Source organism: Phytophthora infestans, genomic scaffold (genome assembly GCF_000142945.1).
Source record: "Phytophthora infestans T30-4 supercont1.15 genomic scaffold, whole genome shotgun sequence".
Taxonomy (NCBI): Eukaryota; Oomycota; class Peronosporomycetes; order Peronosporales; family Peronosporaceae; genus Phytophthora; species Phytophthora infestans.
This window is the reverse complement of record NW_003303744.1, coordinates 1,229,694-1,240,556: the sequence shown is the minus strand read 5'-3', so window position 1 is coordinate 1,240,556 and position 10,863 is coordinate 1,229,694. Positions and strand designations below refer to the sequence as shown.

Here is a 10,863-nt window from a genome sequence, read left to right as displayed (position 1 = left end):
TGTTGGGGAACCTTTTTCTTTTCCTCGGGCCTCTTGCCATGTCCTTCTATCTTGAACGCGTCTTTCGCCTGATCTAAATGGAAAATAATTACATGGGCGGTTAGACTCGAAAGTCTAAGTGCACTGGGAGCTATTCTACAGCTATTTTGTATAATATAAGCACCAGAACATGGACACGGTAGCTTAAGCAACGTGGTATTCGAGTAGAACCCCGAACTTTCCTTTCCAGTACTAATTCAGAAGCCCTCTATGAATATAGCACACCACTGTCATTTCCATCCCGGCTCCTCGGATTACAAACAACTTAGGGGTATCGTCACTCCAGGCGGCTTGTTGGTCCAGTCAGCTTTAGCTTAGGCCCTCCCCTTGGCCGACGTGTTACAGCCCTCAGCTCACGTTCCGCGGGCCCAAATTACCTTGCACGGCTGTGGACCAAGCAGCTGTACATGGTAATTCAGACGCCGCATCGCGCTGTTGCCTCTTGGGTACGTCAAAGCTGTTGCCTCAGCCCTGTTGAGTGGTTGCCCAGGTCTGTTTGATACCGTCCAGCCCTTCAGGTCATGTCAGTAGTATGCACAGGGTGTCCGAGAACGACCCAGCCCCTTCCGGGGCTCACACAGTTCCGAAAATGAACTAAAACTGTCTATTATGACGCTATGCTATTAAAGTGTACAGGCGCGAGGCTCACTCATGCTGTTAAAGTGTTTTTTTCTTGATCTCTTGTTCTTGAGCTGTCCTTGCACTTGGTCTTGGACTCCTTGCTCTTGTGAGACCGACTGCTGCATTCCTTTCCGTCCCGCCAGAAGTGCTCTCGCAAAGTGTGTTTTGATGTGGGAGCTCACACTTTAAGAGCACCTCTGTATTGCGGGACCGTAACGACTCTTCCGCATGTGGCTGCAACTTCGGTTTGGCCAATTGGCAGCACGCGCCACTCGCTTTTGGAGCGTGGACACTCGCGGTGGGTCTAGGACCCCTAGGCGCGTGCATGGTGGTAGACGCTCTCAGTCACACCCACCCCAACCTGATTGCTATCGCTACCAGCTGCCATACCACTTTGGAGTCTCGGGGCAAGCCTCAGACTGTATCCTGAGAGGTCTCTCTTGAATATATAATAGGGCAAGAAGCCCCACGCCCGTACATACATGCACATACATCTACAACTACCCTACTGCTATTATACAGCCAGCGCACCTTGTCCTCTCCGCGCCGTCGCTCAAAAATCCAATTTTGTGTTTTGAATGAAAAGTGAGTCGAAAAAGATTGCCCAATCAGGGCGCGCGTTAATTGTGTAACGCTTTTGGATATATTCGTAATTTTAGCATAGTTAGGTCGAGTCAGAAAGGTAGGCACGGTCGGTACGATGGGAGGAAACTGTATTAGACAGGCCGACTGTAGTCATGCGAAAAGGCAGGAAAAAGCAGCAAGACGGGGAATGCGATGGACTGACGGACGGACAGACCGACAGGTTACAAGGTTAGAAGCGGGGAGACAAAGTGAGAGTATTGTCCAGCACGTTCACCATTCAACTAGTTGCATATCCTTTCTCATGAGCACGAAAGGCTCGAGTTTAACGGGACGATCATCTCCCACCGAAACAGCTTTTTCATTCTACCTTTTGACACCGAGGCACCATCATGGAGCCTGACGAGAGCAACGCCATTCGCTGGGCAGGCCAGCAGCTCGGGAATAGTGGACCTGAGGCCTGTGCGCAAGCCGTGAGCTGCTTCCTTGGAATCCGCGACGTCGAGTATCGTGGAGATGTCCTCTTGAAGCACTTGCTTTCCACTAAACGGGTGCAACTCCTGGCAGTCCAGGATGCCGTTCTTCGCTTCTTGGCGAGCCTTCCGCATCAGGAATGGACTGTCATTGGGTGTCAATATCTGCTTGAGACTGGTGGGCGATGGAACGCCGTCGCTGTCGCCTCACTGCTGGACAAAGTGATGGCCCAAGCGCTGGACAAAACGCTAATGCTCGCTGAGATCTGCTGGATCCGCAGTGTTTCGCCCTCTGCTCGAGCTCTAGCTAGTAACACTCCTGTTACCGTCTCGTCAGTGCTGAACGACAATATGTTGTTCGCGGCCGAAGACTATTTCCTTTACGACGAAACTCGCCGATGTGTTTTCTGCTGGGTCGACGAGTGGGAAGCTGATCAGAGTAAAGAGATCTGGCGATTTGTGCCCGCCAGCCCGGACTTTTACATCCTCAACGTGTACTCGCAGGAGTATTTGCTCGCATCGGATGTTGCTGCATCGGAGAGTGCTGAAGGTTACGGAGAGAAAAGGGCGTTCACCTGGCTGGGCGGTGAGCTACCGAGAGAGGGGGGATTGTGGCGCTTGATCCCTGTAGATGAGGTTTTTGCTATCTACAATGTGTCCAAAGACTCGTATTTGATCTCACCCCCAACTACGGGTTCTGCATTTCGTCGTTTGGTGCTTACGAGCAGCTATCGTCCTCTAGATCAATCGTGGAATGAGTGCCACAAGTGGAAGATTAAGCGCGCGGCCCCATCGCTGCTGGAGCGAGGCCTGGACGCATTTTTCGCGAAGGACTACGCCGCCGCAGTGGACTTGCTTGCTCCTCTTTTGGAGACTAAGACACCTTCTGCAGCTGGAAGCATCAAGATCTATTGGTACCGCATGGTGGCCAACTTGAAATTGCAAAATAAGGAGCTGTTTCGTGAAGATGCCGACAGGCTTGGAAAGGTGGGAGGGTGCCCCAAGTACTTTCGGGAGGTCTTCAAAGATGTTCTAGGCGACGACTTGTACCGTTGTCGAGAGCACTGAGCTCGCACAATATATACGATCCAAGTAAGAGGGTGTCAAGTTGTGAATGAGGCGTGATTTTTTGGCGCAGTTCGCAAACGAGTCGAGATGTAGCAAGAGGGTAGGATCCACCACGAGTGTATATTTTTAGGCACTGTATATTTCAGCACCATGAATTTGTGAGCCCGGTAATACATCACAATTTTTTCTGCTACTGTTTTTCATTTTTAAATACCAAAACGAGTGATCTGAAAACTCAGCCAGTGCCCTTACTACCACTGGTACCTTCAGTAGCCACCGCTCAGCTGCTGAGTCGCACCACCTTTTTTTTGTTTTTCTCTTTTTCTTGCGTGCATGTATCATCGTAACCAACCTGTTACGCCTTTAGCACTACGCTGTGCTGCCTGCCTCCCAAATATCATAGTGACGGCCCCGGATCACTGCTTGTTGGCGGCCTCCAAAATTTCCTAGAAGACCTGGTGCCACCAGGGGTGGGTCCTCATGATTCATTGCGAGGACGTATAATCAGCGCGATTGATATGAGAGCGATAGGCAACTGTGCCAAGATATTGAACTAACGAAGCTTTGATTACTTATGGTTGAATTAACTACAGCTTGGTGGCTCTACGAGCTCGCATCACATTTACATGTAAGCCTGCGTGGGCTCATAGAAGTCTATTAATACATGTACTTAGAGTTAACCCAATTAACCCCTTAGTTAGAGTGTATAAGCTCTTTTTTTCGCAGCATCTATGTTATGTTCTACCTCCAACATGACAAAATTGCAAAAACACCGTTCGAAACGGTGTGCAGCACCCTCAAACGCATAATAGCACCTTCCGGGGAGGGGCGACGCAGCTATGGCGCCAACTAAGGCGAGCGGGTGCGAGGTCGCGTAGCCGCAGCAAACCCGCGCGGGGAGCCCGCGAAGCAGGGCCGCGCGGTATTTGCGGAGGCGGGCCCAGCGCCGAGCTCACCAGCGAGCCGCGCATTGCACTTCCCAGGTGAGAGAATCTATTAATCGCGAGCGAAGCGAGCCCCAGCCAAGCGAAGCGCGGCTGGTAACGACCTCTTTACATTAAATAATGCCTTCCCACAGGAGAGCCGGGTAATCCCCCCCCGGCTGCTCTTACAAATACCAAGTGAAAACAAAGCTTAAGTGTTATCCTGCAAAACAAGGTGTTTTAGATGCGTTGTCCTCCAACATAACATTTTATTATACTTGAAATTTGTAAAGTCGTACTGTCAATATCTTTGCAATAGTGAAAATAAGATAACACTTCTATCAGAAAACAGCCAAATGCACATGTTTAGGTAGCGGCCGATCGGGATTTGATTGCGCGTGATAAAAGAATGTACCTATCACCCACCACAAATGTGGCTGCCAGCCATGAGCAGCTTCATTTAAGCAAACGCCGGCTGTCTACGAGATGGTCGGTGCTTCAGGAAAGACGCCACGACGGGAGCTGAGCGAATGAGAGCAGCGCTTGTGCCGGGAGGCGCTGTTGAGTGATCGACACAGGCGCCGCCTTCGACGAGCAGAGAAAAAGGGCGCCACAAAGACAGACAAGAAGCAGGCGAGGAAGTAGGGCGCTAAACGAACAACTGCAGCAATGACGATTGCTGAGTCGAAAGGGGATGCTCCTGCCTACGCTACAGCGAATAATGATGAAAGAGCAGCGGCCAAGGATACAACGATTGACGAGGCTGCGGTGTCGAAAGATACTGATATGATCATGGAGCGTGGAGTGGAGGTATTGATTGTGGATGGCGAAGTGGAGACAATGAATGTGGCTTGTGGAGTGGAGACTGTGAATGCTGAGGTGCATGAAGTGGTGGCCGATTTAGTAACAGCAGCTACTAAATCGACCGAAAAACGCAGAGAAACGTCTGCCGCCGTTGCAAACCCACGCAAGCGACGCCGGGCAGTTTTGCAGGACTCAAGTGAAGACGAATGCGACGGAACAGGCTTGGATGAAGCCGCTTCTCCTGCGAGTTTTTTGCGTGCAGCTCCTCCACCGTGTGTCGTCAATGGTGACACTAACTTGATGGATTATGGTGCTGAACCTACCTCAATTCTGACGAAGACCCTGACGAAGCGGAGGACTGTGATGACGAAATCTTTAGTGACATGGATGGCGATGATGACTGGGTAGAAGCTTGGGACTTTGGTGAGCTCATGGACGAAGAATCGGACGAAGGAGGAGAGGCGTTACCTGAATCGGTGTGTTACTCGGTTGCGCAGAACAAGAAGTCGGTGTCGATGATGCGGACCCATGATTGTGAATATGGTATAAATGTTATCCATATCTAACATAAGGCATCCTGACAGAATGCTAAGTCAACATAAGAATCCAATTTAGTCTGCCTTTAACTATTGTTGTATGTAGATACCGCCAAGTTTGGACATGACCCAGCTTACGAAGAAATCTATGATAGAAATTACGGTCCAAGTGACAGCGCTATAGAATTTGGTGACAATCCATTGGCGCTTCTCTTCTACTTTATGCCGCCGAAAATTTGGAGTCAGATTGCATTAGAAAGCAATCGCTATCATGCACAGTCCATTCCTGCCAGAGCGAAGGCTATTCGGGCGAAGCAGCGACGTAGTGTGGGGTCGTTGAAGATCTGGGTGACATCCGACGACGCCTCGCGCGCGTACCTGACACTGAGCCATGAGCTGCTACGTGTTATGGCTTTGCTGATTGCGCGCATGCTTATGCTTATGCTTAAGGGTATCGCGGTAGATCTACCAATCATGTTGGTGCGCTACCAACGAACCGGTTTGGTTTTCTATATGACAAAGCTTTTTTTGCATTATGGGCTATCTCCACTTCTCTAACAATAAGTCTCCAATGGCAACTCGCGACCACGTCTGAAAGATTCGACCAGTTTCGGATGTGCTTGAGCGGACCTTCACCCGCGGATACCGTCTACCTCCAGTGATTAGCTTCGATGAAGCCACCTTATCGTCACAGTCACGCTACAACCCAACCCGGCAGTTCAACAAGGACAAGCCCCACAAGTGGGAGACGGAAGTGCTCGTGGCGGCATGTGCTGAAACGGCATATTGCTTGAGGTGCGTGCAATTATTAACGTGGCAGACTCCGGTCTTGCCTCATTTTTTTTTAGTTAAAGCGCTTATGTTGACTGCAAGTCAATATAAACGATTGATTTGTATTGCATTCTTCAACATACGCTAGCATAGTGTTTCTTGTTCATGCCGCAAGATAGAAAATTTACTGCGGATCCAAGACCAACCTACAAACATCAGTGCTGAAGGATAACAAACGGGTGAAGCTGCTGTTTTGAGAAATCTGAATGCGCTGTTCCCTCCGTCGACGACGTCGCCCTGACGCTTGGTGATTACGGATCGCTTCTGTTAGGCTAGCGTTGGAGCGCCTGCATCGACGTATGTATTTGACGGGCACCATTCAGACGTATCGTTCAGGGTACGCAAAAGGCATTTTAACTAAGAAGGAGGTGAAGCACGTGAGTAAGAAGAGATTTGTGGTCCCCACGCAAGAAGCGATAAAGCTGGCGGAAAACAAGCGATTTTCTCAAATTACATCGGCAATGTGGATTTACCGTAACCCTGTCCATTTTCTATCAAGTGGAGGTAAGACGGGCCACAGTCAGTAAGTGCATGCTCTGCGTTTTCCGGTTGCTTTATCTAACTTGTGCTGTTGTGTGTAATGCGTCGCGTCAAAGGAAAGATGCAGCCAGCGGAGATGATTTGCGACTATCCTCGGTGGATGGGAGGTGTCGATGTTCACGACCGGCTCCGGATGCAACGCTACAGCGCACAGCTCAGCTACATGACGAGAAAGTATTACAAGAGCCTGTTTCTAGGTCTTTTTTATATGGCGTTTATGAGCGCGTTTATCGTGTTTCGCCATCACTGCAAAGTGAAAAGCAAGCGTCCGCCGAAGCACTACGCATTTTTCGAGACGCTAATGGAGAAGCTGCTTGCCTTCAGTGAAGCGTACAAGACAATCGAGGTACGTTATGGTTGCTAGGTCAGCTTACATGTTCGGGAATACTTACGTTTATGTTGTACTATGCCGGCTGAAAACGCAGAGAGCAACGACAGCTCGTGAGAGAACAGCGTCGTCTTCGGCGCGTGAAGGTGTCCCGCCATCGTCTGTAGCTGGCGCTGCATGCGACTTAGGTGGACATCGACGGATGAGAATCCAGACACATTGGACAACGAGCTGGGACTCAAGAAGCGCGAGCGCTCCTGCAAAGTCTATGCGCTGTACAAGATGAAGCCAAGGAAGTACACGAAATACTTCTGCTCGGAGTGCTCAAGCGGGGATCAACGGTAGGTTAGCTTAATGCTGAGGGAGAATGAAATATGCGAAAACGTTGCTATCCACAAGAAACACTTCTACAACGTGGCGCGGGGTAGAGAGAAAAGCTGCTTCGCAATATGGCATGACGACTGGAACAATGGCAACGACATTCCGCGCAACTTGCTCCAAGAACACAAGCTGCGCGACCGTCCGCCTGCAGGACGTCCAGGGGAAGAAACGTCGGCGCCGGTTGTCTGCTAAGCGAGAGGAAGCCAAGATTCCGAAGGTGATCACTGCGCAGATGAAGCGTAGGCTAGTGGTGTGGCTCGGCGGGGTCACCGAGCGTCAGTCGGGGGAGAATTGTCACGGTGTAAAGTTAGATGGTGGACGGATGTCTGTGTGTGCAATGCAAAAAAAAGAGACTGTCCTGATAAACAGTCCACTGTGTATGTTACCTTTACCATTATTAGCTCTAGGGTGATCAACGTTTCCACCAACATTACACCTGCAATGTTGAATATGTCATTGTTAAAAACTGCGACAAACATGTACTATACAAGCGTCATAGCTGTGCAACTATCCAGTCCATCCAAATTCCTATATAATATTATGCTGTAGGTCCAACATTTGGGTAAAAATATACCCCTCACTTTTGGCCCGGGAACTAAGGGGTTAATACATGAATTAAAATATGTATTATAAAAATATCTCAGTACAGTACATTCGTATTCGGTTCTGAGCAGAATAAGCCACACCGGATTTATTTATACAGTACATCTGTATTTACACCCCTGGTATGCATAAGCAAGGTTGCAACGTAATAGCTCTTTCCCCAAGATCTAACGGTTTGACAAGTCATCAGCATAGGATGTATAATAACATTTATATATCGAGGTGCGCTCTCACTTTGCAATTTCGGTTCTGTACATCTCACCAACCTCAGAGAGACTCCAAATGACCGAGGGAACAATGCGTCACTGTTTCATATATCTGCTATACGATCTTCTGGCATGTTTCAGCGCTGCGCCGGTGTCAACGAACTCAATACAAACGACCAATTTCCAAGCTCGAGATTCCAGACATTCTCTTGGTGTCAGTCTCCATTGCGTTCTAGTAACGCGGAGCTTAAGAACGACCGACATGTCGACGTCGCCGCCAACAGATGGAGAGAACTTTGAAGACCGAGTATTTGATGTTGCCAACCTACACACATGTAATTAAGACATGGAGTTCGAAACTACAGAAGATTGCAAAGCTCAAGTTTGTAAAAGACAGCCAGCCGACGGCCAACAAGTTGTTCGGAAAGTTCAGAGTTGATGAAGCGGGAAAGAAACTCTTCGAGAGTAATGTTCTCAAAATGTGGGTACTGTACCAAAACCTTGAAGAATAACCCTGACACTGCCATTTTTTCGAAGATGACGGCTCACTACTAAGACGATGTGTTGGCGACCATAATTTTCGCTGCAAGACAGAAAACAGATACGCAACGTATTGCTACAAAGTTAAGGAGGGCCCAGCTCTCGTTTTGACGGGCCCATGGAGAAAGCCTGGATGTCATTTTCCAACTGAATAAAGAGGGGAGGAGCTTCTTCAACGTCCCGTGTGGGGTACTTGGTTTGCAAATGCGAGGAAGATGGATAAGCAGGACGCTAATCAAAATATATTATTTGTGTTAAACACGCACTACACGACGACGTTCTGGTAAACGTGCTGTTTGCTGCACGATACAACGCGCATACAAAGAATACAGCTGCAATGCTGGAAAAAGCTCAGCTCACATACTGGCTGGCTCAAGAGCAAAGTCTGGATGCCGTTTTTAACTTGCTGAGATTGAATAGACAAGGCGGGACATTTTTCCGAGGTCTGGGGTGGAGCGCTTGAACTGCATACGCGGCCAAGCTAAGTAAGGAGAACCCTGACCAAGCGATGCTCTCGGTCCTGAAAGCTTTCTTCGACGACTTTAAAGCTGGCCTCGAATCTAGCTACAACAATGAGGGACCACCGAACGAGAAGAACTGCTGCAAACATGAAGAACATACAATGCACAAGCTGGTCAGACGAGGGCAAAATCCCGGAGTAACACTTGTACGTTTAGCCCAATTGCACCGCTATATATTTTGTTATGTATTAATGCTTTCACTCTGTTGCAATTAATGCAGGAAGGAGACGAGCTGTTGAAGAGCAAGCTGCTGCACACGTTGGTAGCCTACGCGAATCTTGTGAAGTAGAACCCGTATGACATTCTATTACTAAAACTGACAAGGCGCTACACGGACGAGGAAATCCGTCACCTCCTCAATAGTGCCCTCCACTTGAGTGACACCGCGGAAGTAAAAAACGCTCTTTTTAGTCTCGGACTTGACCTTGACCTTCTCCACGCGGATGCTCTCTAGTTGTTCAGTGTACTCCCATTTGAGACCGTCCTGGAACCGGTCCTCGTCGCTGTCTAGACTCGAGCTTGTGCTGCTGCTGCTGAAGGCCTCGCGACGTTGCTTCTATCAGCAAGACAAGTGGTATACTAGTGGCAAAACAACTGACGACGTTTTCAAGCTTCTGCGACTCAGTGATGATGGAGACCGATTTCTATAACCCACCAATGACCAAATCCATTTTCGTACCTAAGCGAAATTCCATTCATGTTATAGGATATAGCATGTTAAAGCCGGTCTTCACTAACATTTTGTATGGTCTCGGATAAGTGCAAGTTTTTTCTTTAAAAAAAACGCGACATGCCATTTTGACTGTATTCCTAACATGCAGCAATATACAACGTAGCCATGAGCTTAATCCTGAATCCTACAACATGTTGTTTATAACATGGCCATCACTCTCGTTGGGCTGTTGGGCAGTTATCAAAAAAAGGTGCGATGCCCGTCGTGAAAACGATAGAAGTATGTAATCGATACGAACGCAATGAAGGAGTTCCAGCATTTGGGCCTGGGGTTGCATCAAAATTTCCGCGTGGGAAAGTTCCTTTGCCCCTCGAAGCTTTCTGGCTTCGCGGCTCACTATGTACGCGCTCACTAACGCAACGTCCACTAGCCCCAGAAAAATAGTTTTGTAATAAATCTTGCACTTGGTCTGCTGCTAAGAAGAGTACCGTTGAAATCTCAATTGATCATTTATATCCACACCGTCCATCCAGCGATGATAGTCTCGCATCATGGATGGGCAGGGAACTTCAACACAAACACTTCGAGGCTTCCACCGATCTTTCATTGCACGAAAACTAAACATAGTTGGTTAGTTGACAACAACTGCACAGCACCAAGTAGCATTACGTACAACATCTCTCCATTGCGCGACTTCCACCCGCTTCGAGATGCTGAACTGGGCGTCGATCCCACCACACCAGACTTGTCATAGTAGGACAGGTTTTTGGCAACGGCCATAGGGGTAGTTCCAAGTGCTTTGGACGATCTCGATTCTTCTCCACCATCGCTTTACTGAATTCTTGACGATTATCTTGTATAGTTCCCACGCAGTACACTAGCCGGATCAGAAGCTGATAAGTAAGCTGCACTGATGTATAATAGCGGTCAGTAACGTTTAGATGGAAAACACCTTCGCAAACTGGTGGTAAAACCGCCTCCAAGTTTCTCATCACAGCGGTTAGGCCAGTATTATGATCGACGGATTGAATGGACTCCGGAACATTGTCAATTTCATCTCGATCCTGCGTCTTACCGCAGTAAAACTCAAGTCTGACAACATACAACATCAATAGAAGTTGTCGAATACAGCTTGTCAGTGATACAACATGTCGACTTTGCCAAAACAAAAGTGGGCCCAGTGAGGCCACAGGA

General features: G+C 48.6%; 3 protein-coding genes across 3 annotated transcripts; 2 read left to right on the top strand and 1 right to left on the bottom strand.

Moving 5' to 3' along the window:
* Positions 1–1,634: 1,634 nt before the first annotated feature.
* On the top strand, positions 1,635–2,783 carry PITG_09573 (uncharacterized protein; the record flags this gene model as incomplete). Its single annotated transcript, XM_002903155.1, has 3 exons — positions 1,635–1,715; positions 1,773–2,301; positions 2,380–2,783. The coding sequence occupies 3 exons, from the start codon at positions 1,635–1,637 to the stop codon at positions 2,781–2,783; spliced, it is 1,014 nt and encodes a 337-aa protein (XP_002903201.1).
* Positions 2,784–8,026: 5,243 nt separating this feature from the next.
* On the top strand, positions 8,027–8,278 carry PITG_22891 (secreted RxLR effector peptide protein, putative; the record flags this gene model as incomplete). Its single annotated transcript, XM_002903154.1, has 1 exon — positions 8,027–8,278. The coding sequence occupies one exon, from the start codon at positions 8,027–8,029 to the stop codon at positions 8,276–8,278; it is 252 nt and encodes an 83-aa protein (XP_002903200.1).
* A 281-nt stretch (positions 8,279–8,559) lies between these two features.
* PITG_09572 (uncharacterized protein) lies at positions 8,560–10,449 on the bottom strand (the record flags this gene model as incomplete). The annotated part of the gene is made up of 4 exons (XM_002903153.1): positions 8,560–8,706; positions 9,349–9,529; positions 9,652–9,675; positions 10,343–10,449. The coding sequence occupies 4 exons, from the start codon at positions 10,447–10,449 to the stop codon at positions 8,560–8,562; spliced, it is 459 nt and encodes a 152-aa protein (XP_002903199.1).
* Between the last annotated feature and the right edge of the window lie 414 nt (positions 10,450–10,863).